This window comes from Lupinus angustifolius, chromosome LG10 (genome assembly GCF_001865875.1).
Source record: "Lupinus angustifolius cultivar Tanjil chromosome LG10, LupAngTanjil_v1.0, whole genome shotgun sequence".
Taxonomy (NCBI): domain Eukaryota; kingdom Viridiplantae; phylum Streptophyta; class Magnoliopsida; order Fabales; family Fabaceae; genus Lupinus; species Lupinus angustifolius.
Window position 1 is genome coordinate 468,395 of NC_032018.1, and position 22,103 is coordinate 490,497.

The window sequence follows — 22,103 nt, forward strand, 5'->3', positions numbered from 1 at the left end:
CGATCCTAATATCCGATTAGAATTTCGGATTTCGGCATTCCGAGTGAAAAATATTTAGAAAATAGGTATGAGTGTACTAAGAGTCTATATTGACTCAAAATTAAATTACGAATCCAACGACGCGATCGGAATTCGATTCCGAGTTACGGAACTCAAAACGACACTTTTTGAGTCGTACCGGGCAGATTCGGCCCCGACAGTGGTCCAGAACCGACTGTCTCCAAAAATTACCAAAATTTACCAGAAAATCGGAAATAAAATTTCAAGAATAAAACTCAACTAGAGTTTTGTCTAATTCCTTACCGCTAATTCCCAGAAATTCATTTTCGAATATATATAATTAATGAAAATATTAGTAAAATCTTATAATTCAAAATTGTAAAATTCGTGGTGTTACATTATACACGAATGTTATGAACAAAAAATGTGTAATCTAAGTATGCCTTGGAAGCATATACCTTGGAGTATTGAAGAATGGTTGGAAAGATGAGTCACCTTGTAATGAGGTTTTTAAGTTTTTAGAAAAAAAATATGTGTATAAACCGACCAGTTTAGTCAAATACCGGTTGGTTCATTGGTTTCGACCAATTTTGACCAATTTTAATACTTTGTCGGTTCAACATTTATACCATACCAGTTAGGGGTCCAGTTTACCAGTACGTTCCAATTTTTACATCATTGCACAAAATATGGGAATTTATGGTAGAAGGTGACAGGATCAATGTAATTCAATTCAATAGTTTGTTTTCGGGCTTTGGGCATGTGAAAATATCAAAGGGATGATATGCCAAACTTTAAGCAACAAGCATGAAGGTAGTTTGACGGAGATCACCTAAATGATATCTCACTTCACATCTCAACTTAATTAGAGTATTTAATTTTATTAATTTTTTTTTTAAATTTTTATTTTATCTACGTGTTAATATATGATAAGCTTGAGACAAGAAATGAGACATCATTAGAGATGAGTAATCCCCTTCTAAAGATAGTGCCTTCCATATGTGACACTCTATGCTACCCATGCAACACTTGGCCTTCTCATAACCCCATTCATGTACTAGCCCTCTTCTTTTTAGCTTCCCTCTCTTTCCATTTCTTTTACCCCATTATTGGTAGATTTTTGTTAGAAATCTTTATAAAGATTTAGAATCATCTCGCAAATCAATCACTAATAAATAATAATCATTTTATGATATATGTTATTTTCCTTAAAATATATGAGAAATTGTAGAAAAATTAGTTAGATGATATATCATTTTACATTATGGGATGGGAGAGTGAGGGTAGTCACGTGAGCAGTGGACTACTATGTCGGACACGTGGCCTTTGGGAAGGATAAGGGTACCCTTCACTTCCGACAAAATGTACCATAAAAAGATCTTGCACATTGATTGGGACTACTATATGGATTTATCCCTATTTCCACGCGTCCATGTTTGACCAGACACGTGTACCGTGTCCTTTTTTCCTCATTTCTTGTCACAATGGTACCTATTCTTCTTCATTACTCTCGAGATTTGTGCGTTTGTGTCACACCTCTTTCATTTCTTCCTCCTTTGTTTTTTAGTGACAATTTACTTGACCCTTTAAATTTTTATCTCTAACCCATCACCTTCAACTATTTGTGAATTATTTGAGATCAATTTACTCAATTAAAAAACAAAAGTTTAAAATTAGGCTCAATGATTATAACTCCTAAAGGATACATTGACTACTTTTTTCTAAATTCAATTAAGTTTTCATTGAAGTGAGAGTCTGGCCCTTTTATTAATTGTGCAGGTTTATAGCATCAATTCACATGGTCTAGATTTTGTTGGTTATCTCATCTTTAAACTTCAATAAGGATGGACCAAACCGTGTGAATCTCGACATTTGGTCACTGTTTATTTGCCTAGAATGGAAGGAATAAACATGCAGAATCAGGACATGTGATTTCGGAGATAAAGGATCAACGTGTAAATGTAATGCATGCCTTCAAAGCATATCAAGATAATTTTAAACTCCAATACAAGTGCAACCACATGAGTCATACATTATATCACATATTTATTAATTCCTATTAAGATTAAGTTATTCTTTTGATCTTTATTTTTAAACTGTCTTTGTCCTGTAACTTTTTTTAATATATTTCCCGTAGCTAAGGACATATCACTGTAGATTTAATTAAAAACTAACTTCAAAACTTTTATATATATATATATATATTGCATGTGATTTATTTTATAATGACTATTTATTAGCTAACTTCACTTGAGAGATAAAGTTACATACTTTATCCCCTCAAATTCAATTTGGTGGTAGACTTGTACACTAACTTCTCACTCCCTTTAAAAAAAGCTTCTCACTCGTGATGGTGTCAACATTTGAGGGATTTGGAAGATCTTGTGATCTACCCATGTGAAAGTGATTGAACAAACAGAAAAAGAAATAAAGATCAGAAGGAACTAGCACTACATAACATAGTATATACTAAATTTGTGACATGAATTTAAGTGGTGCGTGCATGTTGACTTGTGCTTAAATATATCCTTTTATAAATTTGGTTGTATAGTCAAAGGTTTTTGTGTCACGAGGATGCTCTCTTTGCCGGCCCAAAATGGCAAAGTCTCAAAAATTATATTTTTAGGCCTATGCTTCAAGTCTCACTGTAAACGAAATTTTATTTTTATTAACAACTAAAATATATAGAATTGATTTACTTGGTATTTTTAGGGGTGAGCAAGACCCCGTTCACCCGGCACGGCCGATCATGATCGGTTCCGAATATGGTCGGGTTTGATCGGGTTCAGGGGTAGGTTTGGATTCAAAAAATAGACCTAGTCAATATTTAGGGTCGGGTAAAGATCAAACATGACCCATCCCATCCCGTCTCATGGTCACTCGCTCATCATATTTGTATGTATTTCTACTCACATGTGTATAGAGTAATGATATCCTTCTGGTCGAAAATATTATTTATTCTTTAATTTTTACATAATATATACATGGTTAATAATATATATATAAACATATAACATTTTATGTATCAAACTACATAGTCATAATAATAGATAATATTGATAAGTCTTTATCTAAAATGAATATACATTATATTTAATCGAGTTTATGGTCGGATCGAGTTTAAAGGCTAACTCGATCGTTATTTAGGGTCAGGTTAACTTCGAGTCTGGACCGAGTTCGGGATCAAAAAAGTGACCCGACCAATATTTAGGGCTGGGTAAGGAAAAACCTTAACCCGTTCCAACCCAGCCCATGCTCACCCCTATTTCACAGTACAAATTTGAGATTTATGTCATTGTTATATTAATCTTTTGCGACATTAACATTACACTTACTCATTTTTTTCAGGGTTACAAGATGTAAGGTCAATAGTAAAACTTAGGAACTTATCTATCATGTTCAACTCGTCACCCAAAAATGATGAATTAATGTTCAGCATTGGCTGCAAAACTCAAGCAACCATCATCCTCAAGTTTCCACATAAAATTAATGTTACTCAACCCATGAATCCCATCACCTTGTGAGAAAAGGAAAAGGAAAAAAAATCAACCCATGAATCCCATCTATAACAACAAACCATGAACGTTATAATTGCACCAATCTTTTTTACGTATAAATTTTTTATCACTTTCCTCCCAATTTAACATTCCGACATATTTGTATGTCATCGTTGAAATCCACATTACAATAGTCACCTACATATTTGGTATATAAGTGATATTTTATGTTCATGAGAGGGAGATGCATTTGCTTCTAAGTAGGTGATAATCTTCCACGACACAATCGTCACACAATTTCTCCTACGTTCAAGCTCAATTTAGAAAATACATAAATTGATTAGCAGGGACTATTACTGAATAATATATTTGTAGGAACAGGTTATAGATAGTTTCCGAATAAAAGGATAGGCATGCTTTTGGAGTTTTGGGTTAGGAATAAAGTAAAGTTACATAAATTATTGTAGTTATGCAACTTGGTCGTGCATGTAATATTATAATGGTTAAATTCTATTTCTATACCATTGCATCAACACTAACCTAAAGCATAATGGGTATGAAATGCATGTGCTTTAATTTTTAAGGTTTGCCTCTAATCCTAATAAAACTGAAAATGTACATAATTCTAAGAGATGATTACATGTTTATCCATTAGCTTGGGAAGCAAGTATAGTGGGTTTAGGGATGGCAAAAAAATTTGACCCGTGAGTACCCGTGGAAATACTCACAACGAGTACCCGCAATAATAGCATATGGGCGAAAGCGGGTTTTGTGATATCCGCCTCGCGGGTACCCGTAAATTTATATAATTAGTTTTTAGTTAAATTTTTATATATATTTATTGTTATTTTAAGATTATAAATCATATACTTTATTATTATTTAATAATAAATTACACTTAATTAACTATAATTATAAATTTATCATATAAATATCATATTATTCATGTAACAATTATTTTTACATATTGATTATTATAAATATATAATTAAAATTAAAAACTCGTTAGATACCCACAAATATTACGGGTTTGAGCATTGGAAAACAATACCCGCACTCGCCCATACGAGTTTCCATCCCGTGCATTTTTGCTTTCTGAAATTGATCGAGGGCTGGTTAGGGTAAGTATGTGAGAAAAGAAAATTTTTTGTATAAGACATATGTAATACATCACATTTGAAAATAAATATATTGTATGATTTTTAATACTATTATTTAATATTAAATTTAATTAAAATATTATTATGTTATCAAGATTTTTTTGTGTCCTCGTGAGAAAAAAACAAAATAATAATGATAATGGAGTTCTGCCCAATAATCTAATAATAGTAATAAAGTTAATGGAAAGCTGATTTTACCCAAAGTTGATATGGTTTTGATCCCAGTGTAATGGGTATTGGGCTGGACCATACGAATAGTTAAATTTCAAAGAATTTATGGTATAGTCTCCATACACATATAAAGAGAGTGAGCATTCTCTTTCAACACATGATTTCGTTATTAGCTTAAGAATGGGGTTTATTTAAGACAATTATTAAATGGGTTAATTATCGATGTAAAATAGTTTATTCAACCAAAATATCCATAACAATTGATACTCCTTATTATTATTATTGTACTTTCTAAACAGATAAGACTAGAGAAAAGATAGAAAGAGTAGCTTTAACGCCAGCTATAGTTTTAAGTAACTTGTAACTAACTACTATTACGCATAATTATATTATCTAATACACTCTATTCAATAAGGGCAAAAAAGAAGAGAAAATAGAATAATACAATCAGTTTATCAAAGTTTTCAAAATATGAACACATGTTGGTATAACTTTGTTTTGTTTTGAGAGAATTGGAACGATTCTCACGGGAGTTAGAAAGAAAAAGATAGGATAATATGGTGTCAAGTATTGACTGATAATTATATATATATAGTGCATCTCATCTTTATCTTCAGTTGAGGACTCCACACTTCCATAATTCTCGCCAAGGACATTGTTATGGACTATATATACACACTTGTCAACCCTTTATCTGCCACAACCCACACCCTTTTCCCTTCATTTCTATTCCTTTTCTTCCCTTTCATTCTCTCATTCTTTTTCTTTCTCTTTTTTCTACATAAAATAACAACAAATGACTATCATCATTGAGCAACCTTCCCTTGGTATGAGGGTGTAAAACTACTATTATTTTATTATACTAGTATTATTATTTCTTATTATATGAAGCTTGTGAGACAAAGTCATATTATGGCTAATTTAGATTATGCTATATACATTCTTGTAGAGACACAATCTGAGGAGAGAAATGTGCATGCTGAAGAAACCAATGAGCTTGTGTTAGATGGTGGATTTCTATTGCCTCAACATTCACAAGATGGTTTCGATGCCCCAGATATCAATTCATTTGGAAAAGCCTTCAGGTTTCATATTTTTATTTTCTAACCTTATAAGTTGAATTCTTTGTCAGTGATATGCTTGCTTGTAATGTTTTTATTTGCAAATTAATATGGTCCTTTTTTATACTTTGTATTATGTACCTTTATGGTCACAAACGTTGTCTTTTTTAAGAAGTGTTTGACATGGGCCTATGGGAATTTTTGGCAGGAACTATGATGCAGAAAGTGAAAGGCAAAAAACTGTTGAGGAATTCTATAAGAAGCAACACATCAACCAGACATATGACTTTGTAATCAAACATGATCTTATTCCATCAGAATACATAAGACCCTCCAATAATAATAATTAAACAATATGATTTGGTTATTGATAATACAGGTAAAGAGAATGAGGGAGGAGTATGGAAAATTGGACAAGACTGAAATGGGTATATGGGAATGTTGTGAGCTGTTGAATGAAGTGGTGGATGATAGTGATCCTGATTTGGATGAACCTCAGATTCAGCATTTGTTGCAATCAGCTGAAGCCATTAGGAAAGACTATCCTAATGAAGATTGGTTGCATTTAACTGCTCTTATTCATGGTATATATAAGTTTTCCTTCTATATAAGATTTCCTGAACAGGTCTATACTTTTCACAAGTATAGTCACCCAAATATACATATATATATTATTTGGCTAAATAGTTTCAACAAAGAGTGGTTGACAATAATTCTCGGTTTGTTTTAGATCTTGGAAAGATTCTTTTACTGCCTAGCTTTGGTGAACTTCCTCAATGGGCTGTTGTTGGTGAGAACTGCTCCTTAAACCTCATCACATAATTTGTTATTTTTCTTTCATTTAGTTCTGCCATTTAATTTTGAAATCAGCACTTTAACTTAATGGTTGTTGATATCTTTGCAGGAGACACATTCCCCCTTGGTTGTGGTTTTGATGAGTCAAATGTTCATCATAAGGTAAATATAAATTAATGGTACTGATTTGTGTGATCATCATCTGAAAATACTAGCTGACAAAATTTTCATTTCTGCTATAGTATTTCAAGGTGAATGCTGATTATAACAATCCTTCATATAACACAAAAAATGGTATCTACCCTGATGGAGTTGGACTAGACAATGTAATGATGTCATTTGGACATGATGACTACATGTATTTGGTGAGTTTACATACATAGATAAATGTTAAGAAGCATATACACTTCAAAATAATAGTCTATGTTAATGAATATCTCATAATAGTTTGATAAATGTTAGTACTTTATTATGTTTACAAAATAAATTTTGTATCTTAAACATGTCTTGTTTTGCAATTTTAAAAATTTGTTATATTCCCTTGTCTGAATGATATTCTCAAATCTGCAGGTTGCTAAGGAGAATGGATGCACTTTGCCCAAAGCAGCATTGTTCATAATCAGATACCACTCTTTCTATCGTAAGCATTTTCATGAAGTACTTTACTTCTATCTAAATTTTTTGTAATGTTTTTCTGCCTAGCAAATATAACAACTTTGATTTATAAATTTGCAGCATTGCATAGGGAAGGAGCATATACACACCTTATGAATGAAGAAGATGTTGAGAATTTGAAATGGCTCAAGATATTTAAGTAAGCTTCTATCTTAATTTCAATTCATATATAGGATCATTGAAACATGTCTTTTACCACATATTTCATTATATATATATTGTACAGCAAATATGATCTCTACAGCAAGAGCAAAGTTAGAGTTGATGTTGAAAAAGTTAAGCCATATTATATATCTCTCATTGACAAGGTAATGCTTATTTATTTAGATTATGTCAATAATAATTTTGTGAATTTAATTTGGTCTGTTCTTAATTTATTTCTTTTCTGTTTGCAGTATTTCCCAGCAAAGCTAAGATGGTGAAATTTGAAGATATATATGAGAGTTAGGGTGTTGAAAGTGAAGGGAGAATATGAATTTGTTGTGAATCAGTTAAGTATTTGAGATCAAAGCATTACTATAGTCTTAGTTTCATATTGTTATATTTCCTTTTATCTTCTTTAACAAATATTGTAGTAGTAGACTAGTACTGCACAATTATGCTAGCTGCAGTTATCTACTGCAATAAATAATAATAATCACTTCATTTTTATGAGTACTTCACAAATATCTGCTACTTATTATAGTAACTATATACTACACTCTGCAATTTTTTTAAACATTTGAGATACATTACTTAGCTCATTTTCTCATTGAATCATGCTAATGCTATAACCATCTCTAGTATAAAGTTAATAGAGCCTAGTTCATATGATGGGGATCTGCTATCTCAAACCTGACCCGACACCTGCTCCTAACCAATTGTGAAGTAAAAGTTGATAAAGTCATGAACATTTAATTTTTTTTAAAATTAAAAAAAAACTAAATTTTCTCTTTGAAGCTTCCATCTAAAAACTAATAAAAAACTTATGCCGCCAATAATCACTTTAGCTCATCACTATGTTAAATAGGTTATGAAACGGATATCACACATCAACAAAAGTTAACATGGAATCCCTTTTTAAAATTGCATGTCTAAAAAAAGTTTCTTTTCCACTAATTAGTTGGAAAGAAATAAAAAAAAGTAAAGAAAAAAGTAATGAGCCCACTGAAAACTTTTCTTCCTATCTCTATATAGAAAATTGATAAAAAAATTTATTTTTTATTATTGAATGATTTAAAACTCAGTTATTATCTTTTTTTTCTTCAACTTTGCTTCCACTCACTTTTCTTCTTAAACTGAATATAGTGTAAATCAAATTACAACTTTGTTAAAATAATTAATTTATTTATTATATTTTTTAATCTTTTAGATGGTAATAATTAATGTATGAAAAAATTAAAACTATTTTTATCGCTTTGGTAGGAGAAAAAATTATGAGACTTATGTCTTTATATTTTCTCTTTAATATTAGATGAAATTTCAAGTGAAGAAAGCTAACACTACATTAATATAGTTAGACTTATACATTTATCTTTCTATCCATATCATTTCATTATTAATTATAATTATATTTTTCTCTTCACTTTATTTTTATTTTCTACTATACCTAAAAAAAACTAAAAAACATTATTTTCTACTCATTTTTCCCTTGACTTTTCTTTTCTTGACTTCTTTTTCTTAGTTTTACTTCCAATGTCTATTTTGGTTTGCTAACATTTGTGAGAAGATAAAAAATGATGATTTTTCCCCCCTGGTATAGTCTATATTGTTGTCTTTAAAACATGCATTATAAATTGGTTTAGTGTAATCAATTTTTGTTTCCAGTTAATAAAAATCAGCTTATAATGGAAAGAACGATCTGAAATTCTTTTCTTTGAATACTGGGAAATGATCTGGCGGCTTTTGTACCCTGACTAAAATCTGAGGAAGATACATTATAAAAGTATAAGGACAGTCAGGGTAGGTATGGAATAAATGTAATGCACATGTCAGAGTAAACAAATGAACTACTCTCACTATCTGAGAGTTGAATTTAATATTGGGAAAATGATGAAAAGATGAATTTATTTATTTTGGAAATTGTTTTGTCCACTAAAAATCAAATTTCTCCATGAGTTACAATCTCATTAAACATTAGAGAAAATTTAAGTTATTTTTTAACAAAAAAGTCTACCGTAAGTAAATTCATCTTTTTCTTCATTTTTTCAGTAATGGTAAGGAGTAGAAATTGTTTGAATATGTTTTTTTATACTACTAAATATATTTTTCCACCTATAATTAAGGAATTAATCTTTTTTAGGATATATAATTGTTACTAGGAGATGAACTATTAATCTTTCAGAAAAACTAATAAGTTATTATACTACTAAACCAGTTACTCGTTAGTGTTTAATATATTTGATTACTTATACAATTAATTTATATTATAATATAACACATTCTCTTCTATTATTGGTTTGATTTTTCTTGGTCCTTGTGCATCCACCAAATTTCCTTCTTTTTATGTCAATATCCAATGAACACGTATGAAATGATAATAAAGATTTTTTCTCCAAATTCATGTCTTAGGCTAATAGGATGAGATTTCCCCAATATTAGACTAGGCCTACTAGATTCTACCTATAGTTAAAAAATAGTTAAGAGTCTAATTTTTTATAATTTTTGATTTAAATAATAATAAAATGTTACATTTATCCCTTCCCTCTCCACATTCCATGGACGGTGGTAGAGTATCACAGCTTTGTTATTTGTTGTTATTAACTCTCACACACGCACAAAACATAACTGACTCAACTACAAATGCTTATTCTCATTGAGCAACTTCGGGTTGGAATCTTGTGGATAGAAAAAAAAACACCGGAAAGCAAGGACAGTTAACTCCACCTCGTATATAAGATACCTATGAGAAACAAAAAAAACTACAAATGCTGACACTTCTTCAGTGCTTCTCATCCTAGTCACTCCAACACTACTATCATCATCATCCTTGTTAGTGAAGCACTGCATGATGATGGAGTCTCCTTTGTTGGAAAACCAAGCTTTACACCATAATAATAAGCACACATGGAACTTCATTTACACCTTTTTCCTTCTATCCTTCTTCACTCTCACCAGTTAGCTCTCTTTCTCCTTTTTTCTTTGTTTTTTATTTCCATTTTTTATGGACATGTTTCCTCTAATTAGTTTCAGTATCAGTTAAGATGCTGTTTTTTAATATTACTATTTTTATTTTAATGGATTAATATAATACATGAAACTCATTATAGATGACTTTGATTTTGAAGAGACAGAAATAATTAGAAATTGAGCCCAACTGTCCTAGTTGTTTTTTGAGGTTTTAAGGATTCATTTTGTTTAAGAGTTTAAAATCTATGCATCGAAAGTTGTCAGTGCATCATCCATTATTGATTTGTATCACTCGAGTGATTAACAAATCAATGGTGAATGATTTGCTGACAGTGTAAAAAATCCTTATAAGTATTGGTGTATAAGTATTAAATCCTTACTTTAGAATGCATTGCCACGTTATTAGAAATGTTTCATTCTTGTGTTGCTACCTTAAAGGTCTCACCAAGGGTTATGTACTTATATTGACTGTGAAAATTGTGTTACAATTGTGAGCCGAGCAGTGAGAAGCAACATAAGTTTAGATTTTGGAGTAATAGGAGGAACAGAAAAATATAATGAGGGAGTGAGAAACATAATAGAATCAGAGGCAGGAGTTGTTGCAGCTGATGATGGTAGGTGTTCAGAAATTGGTGCTTCAATGCTTAGGAAAGGTGGTCATGCTGTTGATGCTGCAGTTGCAGCTGCATTATGCCTTGGTGTTGTTTCACAAGCTTCAAGTGGCATAGGAGGTGGCTCTTTCATGGTTGTTCGATCGACTTCAACCTCCAAAACCCATGCTTTTGACATGAGAGAAACTGCTCCTTCTGCTGCCTCACAGGTTTGAGGTTTAACTCTTTCTTCTAAAGTCTAAAATATTCAACTTGTTAAAAAATCATACCAAACTAACATGTACTTCAATTCTGCATTTTTCCAACTTATATAGGTTTGCTTTGTACTGATACATGTTGAAAGCTAGCATATAGTATATCATTCTGCATAGTTGATGTTGATCATTTTCTTCACACAAATCGTTAAAAAAACTCAACTGATGTTTGTTAAACATGTGAATGTCTAATCATTGATAAACAGAATATGTATCAGAACAGTCCTGAAGATAAGAAATCGGGTGCCTTGTCAATGGGAGTTCCTGGTGAATTAGCTGGCCTTCATGCAGCATGGTTGAGGCATGGACGATTGTCATGGAAAACGTTATTTCAACCAGCAATAAAACTTGCTAAAGATGGTTTTTTAGTGTCTCCAAATCTTGGAACTTACTTAGCTAAGGATTCAGATAAGATAATGAATGATCGTGGCTTAAGAAATATATATGCACCTAATGGAAATATGTTAAAAGAAGGTGATTTGTGTCGTAATGTGGAACTTGGTCGCAGCTTGGAGGCAGTGGCGGAGCAAGGACCACAAGCTTTCTACAATGGAACCATTGGTGAAAAATTGGTGAAGGATGTCAGAGAAGCTGGTGGTATTTTAACAACGGAGGATTTGCGCAATTACAAGGTAGAAATAACAGATGCAGTGACTGTGAATGTAATGGGATATACCATATATGGAATGCCACCTCCTTCAAGTGGAACGCTTGGTCTTTCTCTGGTGTGTAGATTCCTATCATTACTTTTGTTTGTTGTTTCCACTTTGTTTGTAGAAATTAGTGCATTAAGTTGTCTCAAATGAGTCCTAGGTAATTTGGTGCGCAGATAAAGTAGGATGGAACAACACCAAAACATGACATTATGTTCTACTTTTTAATATTTTTTTCCTGTTCTGTTTTGCTTATAGAATAAACTAATTACAGAACAAAACTTATGTTCTGTTCTACTCTACCATTAGTATCAAACTACTACCTAATACTGAAAAAAATGGAAATTGATATGTATACTGTTGTGGTTCAAGGATTAGAAAAGAACCATGAAATCAATATTACTGGTATTGATGCTTTAATAATTGGTTATGTCTAAATGTTCTAATAATTTGCTTGAACAGGTTCTAAACATCTTGGATAGTTACCGAAGTCCTGATGCTGCAGTAGGAAAACTAGGACTACATAGACTAGTAGAAGCTCTGAAACACATGTTTGCCGTACGAATGAACTTGGGTGACCCTAACTTTGTAAACATTAATGATACTATATCTGACATGCTTTCCCCATCATTTGCTAAAAAAATTCAGCACAAGATATATGATAACACTACTTTCCCTCCAGAGTACTATATGAACAGGTTTGATCCACTTATCATTGCATGAAAAAGTTCTTATTTGCTTGATATATTGCAAAATAAAAAAGGTTGCTAATATGGAAGGTGTTTATAACTATGAGGTGCAGGTGGAGTCAACTTAGAGATGATGGAACAAGCCATTTATGTATAGTGGATGCTGATAGAAATGCTGTATCAATGACAACAACTGTAAACTATCATTTTGGTGCCGGTGTGCTTTCTCCTTCAACTGGTATTGTTATCAACAATGAGATGGATGATTTTTCCTCGTTATGTGGGGCTAACTCTCCCAACGGGTATTTTTTCCATCCACAAAACTCGAACCCGAGACCTTGCTTAAGGGGAATCAAGCATGTACCACTTAAACCAACACCCGTTGGTCTATTGCTTTTCTTTTAAAACAAATAAATAACACATCTTTACTTTTGGAGAGTTAGGATTCTTATACATGCAACTTACTATAACTTTTCTTTTGGTAGGATGAACAGTTGGTTGGTGTAATTGGAGGTAGCGGTGGGATGAATATTATACCAGCAGTGGTTCAAGTCTTTCTCAATCATTTCGTCAAGGGAATGAAACCCCTTGAAGCAGTTCAGAGCCCAAGGATCTATCACAAGGTTATAAAACTATTCTTCATTCAAATGTTTTGTTTATGTCTGAAGCTTCTAAAATACATACAATATAATATGAATCTTTATGTTATGCAGCTAATACCAAATGTAGTTCGGTATGAGAATTTGAGCACTTATGATGGTGAGCACATTGAGCTTTCAGAAGAAAATATAATTTTCCTACAAGAGAGAGGCCATGAACTGCATGAGACTCCAGCACTAGCTATTACTCAATTTGTTGTGCAAACTATCAAAACTTGTATAAAAATGAATAGGAAGATTGGTGAAGATACAAGTTTACTTACAAAACTTGGTACTCTAAGGGCAGTAAGTGACCCAAGAAAGGGTGGGTATCCAGCTGCAGCTTAAGTATTTATCACTTCAAGTTGAAAATTGTAAAACATGGTTCCCTCCAATGTTGTTACGAATTATATTCCAAATCATGTCTCATACTAATGAAAACATGATATGAGAGATGATTTGGGCATCAGATCCTTATTCAAGTTATACGACAAAAAATATGAACACGTGGATTCAAATCTCCACAACTGAGCCCTGCCTTTTTTTTCATTATTTTCTCCACCTTCACTTAGGCCTCACATGAGCCGGACAACAATATCCTGTCCCACAATTTTTCTGTCTCCATGTCCCGGACCAATCAAACATCTTAAAATAATATTAAAATATTAATTTCTGTTTTTATAATTTTTCTTTTTAAATGAATGAAACTCTATGATTGACTTGGTATACCAAGTGGGACATGAATGGGGACATGTGATCCCCATCCCACATGAGCCTACCCCTTGGATGAAAATATGTTTTAAAACACACATTTCAAATTAAAGAAAATCGAAAAATACTGTATCCATGTTATATTACTATTCGCATAGTTGACAATAATACATGACAAAGAATTTATATTTATTAAGTAAGTAATGCATGCTTATGCATATGTCAACTAACATACTATAAAACTAGGATTTTGTAATAAAGAATCAAATACAACAATAAAAAATATATACACAAACGAAATAATAGTTAATGCAAGCGTGTACCAATATTTGGTTTTAGGGATTAAAATAAAAGCTAACTAATTTGTAGGGACTAAAATGAGAATACATTAAGTTAAATAAATGATGTGGCGAGACATTAGTGAAACGTTGTTTATGCTACCTTCCTTAACCACATAATATACTAGGAAATAAAGACGTCTTAATAAATATAATGTTATTTATTCGTTGACGAAATAAAATATACTAAGAAGTAAAGACAGCTTATTAAATGTAATGTTATTTATTTGTTGAGTTTAATATTTATAAACAGTCTATTTAAATATTTACACATAGTCAGTATATTATTTATGATTTACTTGTATTATATTTTGAAGTGTCGATGATAACTAAAGTAAATGATATAACGACAGTATATAAATTAGTGCATACATTCTTCTCTCTATTAAATATAATATTATTTATTCCTTAACGGCATAAAATATACTAAGAAGTAAATAAATGTTATTAAATGCTAAGTTAATTATTTGTTTGATCTTTATAGGATTCATTTATGCACTGTAGCTGTGAATAAAGCCAAATAATTGGCATTATACATGCCAGTTTCGAATGTATGAAATAAGAGCATGTGTTGAGAAACAAAAAGCCAAACCAAAGACAATTAAGATAAGTGTTTCTAACAACTTTCTAATTGAAGGTAGTACCTCCCCAATTCAATTCCCTTTTATTTGTCCCATAGCTGCAAAAACACATTCAGCAAGAGTTCATTTGTCCGAACAATGTTTCATTTTATGTCTCGAGTAAATCACAATATACTTTTTGTATTTAAAAGTTTTCTCTTATTCATATGATAATATATAATTGACTTGAGACAGTAAATGACACACCGTTAGAGACCATATATCCTTGTTCGATAATAAGTACATAAAATAAAGTATAGAAAAGTATGCAAACTTGTTATAATGATGAAATTGTTGGTTAATGATCATTAATCACTAAAATACATGTATCTGTTGAAACCCATTAACTTAAAGTCTCGTACAAGGTGCCTTTTTTTATATATGAAGTAAATTATAAAATAATAATTAATGAATCATTGACCTACATTTAGATAAGAAAAAAATCTTTGAACAGATAAATAGAATCACATTAACACATTTTGATTTTGAGTGGAAGAAGTGGTTAAATATATAAGGAGAAAATGATAGGTAGTGAAAGAAATATAATTGAATCAGAGATAGGAGTAGTTGCAAGTGATGATGGTAATTGTTCAGAAATTGGTGCTTCAATGCTTAGACATGGTGGTCATGCTGTTGATGCTGCAGTTGCAACTTCATTATGTCTTGGTGTTGTTTTTCAAGTCTCAACTGGTATAGGAGGTGGTGCCACTATGGTTATTCAATCTTCTTCAACTTTACAAACACAAGCTTTTGATATGAGAGAAACTGCTCCTTTAGCTGCATCACAGGTTTCAGTTCTTTTAACTATTATGTACTTTGAAACATCATTCTTAAACTTAAACTCTCATGATTTTTTGTTATCCTAAGACTATATTTCTACTAAATTCGTGGGAATTTGAGTAAATTTTGATACAATTTGTAATCTTGAATATGATACATTGGTTTGGCCTATGAAAAGATATTCTATGTACCCAAAAAATCTACCTGTTGGTTGGGTACTTGGATTATATTTGTTATTTTTATTAAGTCAACTTTACATTTTCAGTATCATATCAGTATTATTTTATTGATCAACTAAAAATCATATCAAATGTTCAGCTATATGTTATTGTTTTTATTTGCTTTGTTATGATGCATAATGTTGAATAATAATTAAGGATAAGACTTTCAACTATGTTTATATACTAAAGTATGTAGATGATAAAAAATGTAGCTATTAAGACAATATATGGATTTTATACATTGTTACGATATCATTTATATATATGTGAATGTCAACAAACAGAATATGTATGAGAACAACCCCAAAGCTAAGAAATTGGGTGCATTGTCAATGGGAGTTCCGGGTCAGTTAGCTGGGCTTCATGCAGCATGGTTGAAACATGGAAGATTACCATGGAAAACCTTATTCCAACCAGCTATAAAGCTTGCTAAAGAAGGTTTTGTTGTGTCCCCTGGTCTTGGAAAATTCATAGCTAGAGAATCAGAAAAGATAGCCAATGATCCAGGGTTAAGAAAAGTATATGCACCTAATGGAAGATTGTTAAAAGTAGGTGATTTGTGTTGTAATGTGGAACTTGGTCACAGCTTAGAGGCAGTGGCAGAGCAAGGACCAGAAGCTTTCTACAATGGAGTTGTTGGTGAAAAGTTAGTAAAGGATGTGAGAGAAGCTGGTGGGATCTTAACAATGGAGGATTTACAGAATTACAAGGTGGAAATAACAGATGCAATGACTGTGAATGTGATGGGATATACCATATATGGAATGCCACCTCCTTCAAGTGGAACACTAGGACTTTCTTTGGTGTGTAAATTCCCATCACTTATTTTGTATATGTTATTTCCTTTTGTTCACTAGAGATTAGTGCATTATGTCATTTTACTGAGTCTAAAGTAGCATTTGATCTCAGACAAAACTGAGTCTAAAGTAGTGTTCAGTAGTAAGATAAAACACAATGGAACAGGAGTACAGGATGAAACATGATGTTTTGTTCTGTTTGGTTCCATCATTTTTAGTAAAAAAATGTTGTTTTTAGTTTTATCATGTTCCATTTGTAGAATGCATCAAATACAAAACAAAACTCATATTCTGTTTCATTATGTTCAAACATGGAAATAAACATGTATACTTTTCTTAGGTTCAAGGGTTGGACAAGAACCAGAGAAAAAACATTTATTATGAACACAGAATGCTTCCAGAATAGTTTATTGTGTTATTATTTTCTTGTCATTGGTTATGTGTGCACGTTTTAATCGTTAGTATGAACAGGTTCTAAACATTTTGGACAGTTATGGAAGTCCTAATGCTGCAGTGGGAAAACTGGGACTACATAGATTAATAGAAGCTTTGAAACACATGTTTGCCATAAGAATGAACTTGGGTGACCCTAACTTTGTAAACATTAGTGATACTGTATCTGACATGCTTTCCCCATCATTTGCTAAAAAAATTCAGCACAAGATATTTGATGACACTACTTTCCCTCCAGAGTACTATAAGAACAGGTTTGATCCACTTATCATTGTATAATTTGAATGAAAATTTTCCTTTTTGTTTGATATGTTGCAATGTCAAAATATTGTAAATGTAATGAGTATCTATAACTAACTAAATTGGGCAGGTGGAGTCAGCTCAGAAATCATGGAACAAGTCATTTATGTGTTGTGGATGCTGATAGAAATGCTGTATCAATGACTACAACTATAAACTATCATTTTGGTGCTGGTGTGCTTTCTCCTTCAACTGGTATTGTTATCAACAATGAGATGGATGATTTTTCTACACCTACTGAGACATCACCTGATAAACTACCTCCTGCTCCAACAAATTTCATTGAACCAAACAAAAGACCATTGTCTGCTATGACCCCTATTATCATCACAAAGGTACTGCTTCTAGCTTGCTCATTGTGATGTTTGCCACAAATGCCTTTGACAGTTAATGTTTTTTGGTTGACATGCAAGTTTTTCTATATAAAACGTGTCTCTACTAAGCTATAGCATTGAGTTAGTGTTGAGGAATCTGAGTAGTTTGCCATAGGTGAGAAACATCTGCCCTCAACCAAGCAAAAAAAAAAAATACATGTTTTACTTTTAGAAAGTAAGGTAGCATTTGGTAGACATCAAAATAAAACACATTTTATTCTGTTTGATTTATTATATAAACCAAACATGACAAGAGATTAAAAAGTATAATATTCCGGTTACAGTAAAATATAGAACCAAAGTGAACAAAAAGTTATATTCTGAAATGTTAGGCACACCAAATGCTACATTAAGATTCTTATACATCCAAGTTCATCTTACTTTTGTTTAGCAGGATGACTGGTTGGTTGGTGTTATTGGAGGCAGTGGTGGAGTGAACATTATACCAGCAGTGATTCAAGTCTTTCTTAATCATTTCATTAAGGGAATGAATCCATTGGATGCAGTTCTCAGCCCAAGGATTTATCACAAGGTTCTAACTAGATTTCATCACAGTTTTTCTTTGTGTCTATCCTCCAAACTACAATCTTATTTGGATCTTTATCTTCTGCAGCTAATACCAAATGCAGTTACCTATGAGAAGTTGAACACTTATGATGGTCATCACATTGAGCTATCAGAAGAAAGTAGGCTTTTCCTAGAAGAGAGAGGTCATCAAATGGATAGGGCTAATGCACTAGGTGTCACTCAGTTTGTTGTCCAAACTATCAAAACACCTACTAACATTAATGGGAAAATTGGTGAAGACACCAAATCACATACAAAGCATGGCATTCTCATAGCCATTAGTGACCCCAGAAAGGGTGGGTGTCCTGCTGCAGCTTAATTATTGATCAAAGTCAAAATGAAATTTTAGCCATTTATATATTACAAAAAGCACACACAAATTGTAGACAGTGCTTTCATCTCTTACAATTTCATAATTTTTCAATCAAATTATATAGACTTGTTTACTTCACAGGAAATAAATTCCAAGCTTAAGTTCCTATACAACAAAGTAAAACATTTACATCCAACTAGATTGACAACCTTTCCAGAGAGGAGATAGCCAATTGATCTGAAAAAATAAAATCCCTGTGGTATTTACAACATCAAAGATACAATGACTGCTATGAAATCCTCACATCCCCATACTATTTCAGTACATTATTTGGTTTAGATATTAGGCTACATATTATGATGCAAATCAAGCTTCTCTTCTCCACAAATACCCGACACTAACGGCATTTGCATTTAAGGCAACAAACTTGAAGGTTCAAGATACAAATACATTTGTGGAAAAGTCGTTTTGAAAGCCAAGTCCACACAATTGAACCTGAAATAAATTATTAATCTTCACTCACCTCTCTTCAGCTAAAGAATACGTAGCACTAATATATAACTATAAGGTACAGCCCCAAATGGCCAGGTAGGTTCAATTTGACTTGTGATCTTGCCCGACTCGAATCAACATTAGTAATTTTGGATTTGAAGTTTGTAATTGCTGTTAGGGTATTGTGCTAATGCATGTACCAAAACTTGAATTTATATTTAAAAGAGAGAAGATCATGATCATTCATACAACAAGGGAAGTGAGAGAAATAAAACAAATAGAAACACTCAGATTTTTATTCATAAAGAAAAACGGCTATTAACTGTTCTACTTTATTGTTAACAGAATAATAGCAGCAGGCGACAATAATGATACAGAAATCACAAGGCATACACTTCTATTTCAAGAAGTTTTATCCATCAATTGAATTGGAGCCAGAATATTTGATTTGCTTGTCTCCACAATACAACCATTCATGACCATTTCCTCCAACATAAAATGTGCCTTTTCTAAATGGAACATGATATCAAGCTCACACTGCAAATATAAGTGGACAAGTGCAAATAAAATCATCTTTAGTGGAATCTACTTTCAGAAAATGGAAGGAAGAAAGGAAAAGACATTTGAAAAGCAACTGGGAGGGGGTAGAAACTAAGAAACTCATGAAACATATAACTCATCAGGCTCCAATCACAGAAGGGCTTACCACATTGCCAAAGTGACGATCCATGGTTTCAACTAAGAGATGTATAAATTCCAAAATAGCAAGCTCGTTCTGAAATATTATCCGCAGATTGTTGAATACGGAAACACTCAATCAGAATTTCAAATTATATCATTTTTTTTACAAAAAAAGTGATTCATAGAAATTTCTGTTAAAATATTTAATAGGCTAAATAACTTCATGCTTTTCTTATTGTACAATCAAAAGTCATCTCCATTCCTTTAGACAGGTAAAGTCTTCCTTTTTATCTTAGAGGAAGATGACATTTAAGCCATGACAAGTAATTTTGGAGCTAAATCATTTCACAATATTATTTATATTACGAAGAAATTAAGCATTTAGTATTTGTGTGATCTGATTGTTTAACATTAGCTAGTGTCTTCCTGTGAATCAATTCAAAAGACATAGGAGAAAATGGTTTACCTCATCATCATCAACTCCAACCAGGAAAAACAAAGATGCGTAGCGCCTATATACAATTTTGTAGTTGCGATGCTCAACAAATGAACACTATCCATAATGAAAATATATCAGCTAATAGAATCAATTAAAGGCAATACTCAATAGCAACAATAATAAGATACGCCAATCCCACATATTATGGGATAAACTGCATAAAGCTTACAATAACAACCAAGTCTTTATCCCACTAGGTGGGGTTGGCTACATGGATCGAATGACACTACAATGCTCTATCATAAATCATGTTCATTGACAAAGCATTGAACTCAGTCTAAAGTGGGGTCCGCTACATGCATAAAGCTTATCACACCAAATTTAATATAGGGCATCGAAAGCACACTTATAACTTCATCAATTCATTTGAAATCAAGAGATCATATAAATACAGTAGGCAGTATCTTAACAAGAATATGAAAATTTTGAAACTTTAATCACCAACTCACTGAACCAGAAAATCGGAAATTGCTAGGGTAAATAGAAGTGATTAGCTCCATGGCAGAATCAGAGACACTTTGAGAATAATATAAAAAGACCTCCAGCACACAAGAGTCCAGATGCCACAATATGCCAACCACAAACCTAAACTTGCTGCACACAACTACATGGTAACTACCTCTAAGCATAACAGAAATCTAGATTTGCTTACTCAGATAACCTAATCAATGAGTTTTCCAAAGAGAAACATGAATTATATGGCCAGTTAAGCATACAAATTTCTGCATTGGATAGAAATTCTTGCCATCTTCACATTTATAAAGACAAAATACCTCTTAATGCACCTTTTGAAACATAGACCTTAAAAACCCAATTCTGAATATATATATATATATATATATATATATATATAACAGACAGGGTACTTAGGAATACAGAAAATCAAGGATTAAGATTCTTAATCTCAGACCAAGTAGTAGCTAATATCCAGTATCCCAAAACAGATCTTCGGAGTTCGGATTCATAACTTCAACTAATCTAATGAATAATCTAACCACTATTAATTTAGCTAACTTTTTCAAGTAATGGGGAAAAAAATTATCACTTAACCTAATAAGGTACTTTCCACCACCTAAAACTCAGAAGAAGAAAAAAGCTTGCTTTTATTGAAATTAAAACTTGAAGTAAACAGAATTGAAAACCCAACACAGATCCATAATGAATTAAGTAAATATGAATTGTGATTTTGATCTGCAACGAAAAGGGGACAGGAAGAACCCTAACTTGGTTTTCATTACGAGCGAGGCATTTGCGAACGATTTCGCCTTCAAGGGCACGCCTTTCTTCAAGAGTGAGGTATTCGTAATATTGGGCAAGACGTGTTTGCCCTTGCTTGTTCACCATCAACACGAATCGGATCCCCATTGTTGATTCAACCTCAACCTTCAAACACTTTACTTATTTAACATATCCACTGTATATTACTTTTTACATATATAACAATTTCAACCATGAAATTAATATTGGATGATGTGGATGAATTTAATATCGTCTAAAAATTATTTTGTTACCTAAATTATTTTTTATGATATTCTATATTGAAATTTTCATTAATTTATATTAAGAATAAAATTTGAATGAGATATTAAGAATAAAATTTGAATTGAATAAAAGTAGAATGACAATATTAAATAAGATAAAATCA

At 32.0% G+C, this 22,103-nt stretch overlaps 4 protein-coding genes across 5 annotated transcripts; 3 read left to right on the forward strand and 1 right to left on the reverse strand.

Moving 5' to 3' along the window:
- LOC109358081 (inositol oxygenase 2-like) lies at nt 5,556-7,868 on the forward strand. Of its 2 annotated transcripts, none has more exons than XM_019602154.1 (11): nt 5,556-5,655; nt 5,778-5,913; nt 6,098-6,179; nt 6,269-6,473; nt 6,620-6,679; nt 6,794-6,846; nt 6,927-7,049; nt 7,255-7,324; nt 7,420-7,498; nt 7,586-7,667; nt 7,755-7,868. In XM_019602154.1, the coding sequence occupies exons 1-11, from the start codon at nt 5,625-5,627 to the stop codon at nt 7,779-7,781; spliced, it is 948 nt and encodes a 315-aa protein (XP_019457699.1). In that variant the 5' UTR covers nt 5,556-5,624; the 3' UTR covers nt 7,782-7,868. The 2 variants fall into 2 exon arrangements, with proteins under 2 accessions (XP_019457699.1, XP_019457700.1); XM_019602155.1 differs by having other exon boundaries at nt 6,927-6,935.
- LOC109357608 (gamma-glutamyltranspeptidase 3-like) lies at nt 10,098-13,923 on the forward strand. The gene is made up of 7 exons (XM_019601578.1): nt 10,098-10,454; nt 10,971-11,287; nt 11,539-12,057; nt 12,448-12,683; nt 12,788-13,055; nt 13,160-13,297; nt 13,388-13,923. The coding sequence occupies exons 1-7, from the start codon at nt 10,346-10,348 to the stop codon at nt 13,658-13,660; spliced, it is 1,860 nt and encodes a 619-aa protein (XP_019457123.1). The 5' UTR covers nt 10,098-10,345; the 3' UTR covers nt 13,661-13,923.
- LOC109357607 (gamma-glutamyltranspeptidase 3-like) lies at nt 15,454-18,927 on the forward strand. Its single transcript, XM_019601577.1, has 6 exons — nt 15,454-15,769; nt 16,267-16,785; nt 17,251-17,486; nt 17,603-17,867; nt 18,301-18,438; nt 18,520-18,927. The coding sequence occupies exons 1-6, from the start codon at nt 15,503-15,505 to the stop codon at nt 18,790-18,792; spliced, it is 1,698 nt and encodes a 565-aa protein (XP_019457122.1). The 5' UTR covers nt 15,454-15,502; the 3' UTR covers nt 18,793-18,927.
- LOC109357641 (AP-4 complex subunit sigma) lies at nt 19,476-21,888 on the reverse strand. The gene is made up of 4 exons (XM_019601617.1): nt 21,683-21,888; nt 20,426-20,512; nt 19,985-20,053; nt 19,476-19,815 (listed from the first exon to the last, which is right to left on the reverse strand). The coding sequence occupies exons 1-4, from the start codon at nt 21,821-21,823 to the stop codon at nt 19,681-19,683; spliced, it is 432 nt and encodes a 143-aa protein (XP_019457162.1). The 5' UTR covers nt 21,824-21,888; the 3' UTR covers nt 19,476-19,680.

Excerpts from the sequence above, each read along its gene's own strand:
- LOC109358081 (XM_019602154.1), top strand. The coding sequence starts at position 5,625 with ATGACTATCATCATTGAGCAACCTTCCCTTG. Across the intron at positions 6,180-6,268 it reads TCAACCAGACATATGACTTT|GTAAAGAGAATGAGGGAGGA; the intron begins GTAATCAAACAT and ends TTGATAATACAG. Across the intron at positions 7,325-7,419 it reads CAGATACCACTCTTTCTATC|CATTGCATAGGGAAGGAGCA; the intron begins GTAAGCATTTTC and ends ATAAATTTGCAG.
- LOC109357608 (XM_019601578.1), top strand. The coding sequence starts at position 10,346 with ATGATGATGGAGTCTCCTTTGTTGGAAAACCAAGCTTTACACCATAAT. Across the intron at positions 13,056-13,159 it reads TACCACTTAAACCAACACCC|GATGAACAGTTGGTTGGTGT; the intron begins GTTGGTCTATTG and ends TTCTTTTGGTAG. Across the intron at positions 13,298-13,387 it reads GCCCAAGGATCTATCACAAG|CTAATACCAAATGTAGTTCG; the intron begins GTTATAAAACTA and ends TATGTTATGCAG.
- LOC109357607 (XM_019601577.1), top strand. The coding sequence starts at position 15,503 with ATGATAGGTAGTGAAAGAAATATAATTGAATCAGAGATAGGAGTAGTT. Across the intron at positions 15,770-16,266 it reads CTCCTTTAGCTGCATCACAG|AATATGTATGAGAACAACCC; the intron begins GTTTCAGTTCTT and ends GTCAACAAACAG. Across the intron at positions 16,786-17,250 it reads GAACACTAGGACTTTCTTTG|GTTCTAAACATTTTGGACAG; the intron begins GTGTGTAAATTC and ends TAGTATGAACAG.
- LOC109357641 (XM_019601617.1), bottom strand. The coding sequence starts at position 21,823 with ATGGGGATCCGATTCGTGTTGATGGTGAACAAGCAAGGGCAAACACGT. Across the intron at positions 20,513-21,682 it reads TCGCTCGTAATGAAAACCAA|TGTTCATTTGTTGAGCATCG; the intron begins GTTAGGGTTCTT and ends CATTATGGATAG. Across the intron at positions 19,816-19,984 it reads ATCGTCACTTTGGCAATGTG|TGTGAGCTTGATATCATGTT; the intron begins GTAAGCCCTTCT and ends TTATATTTGCAG.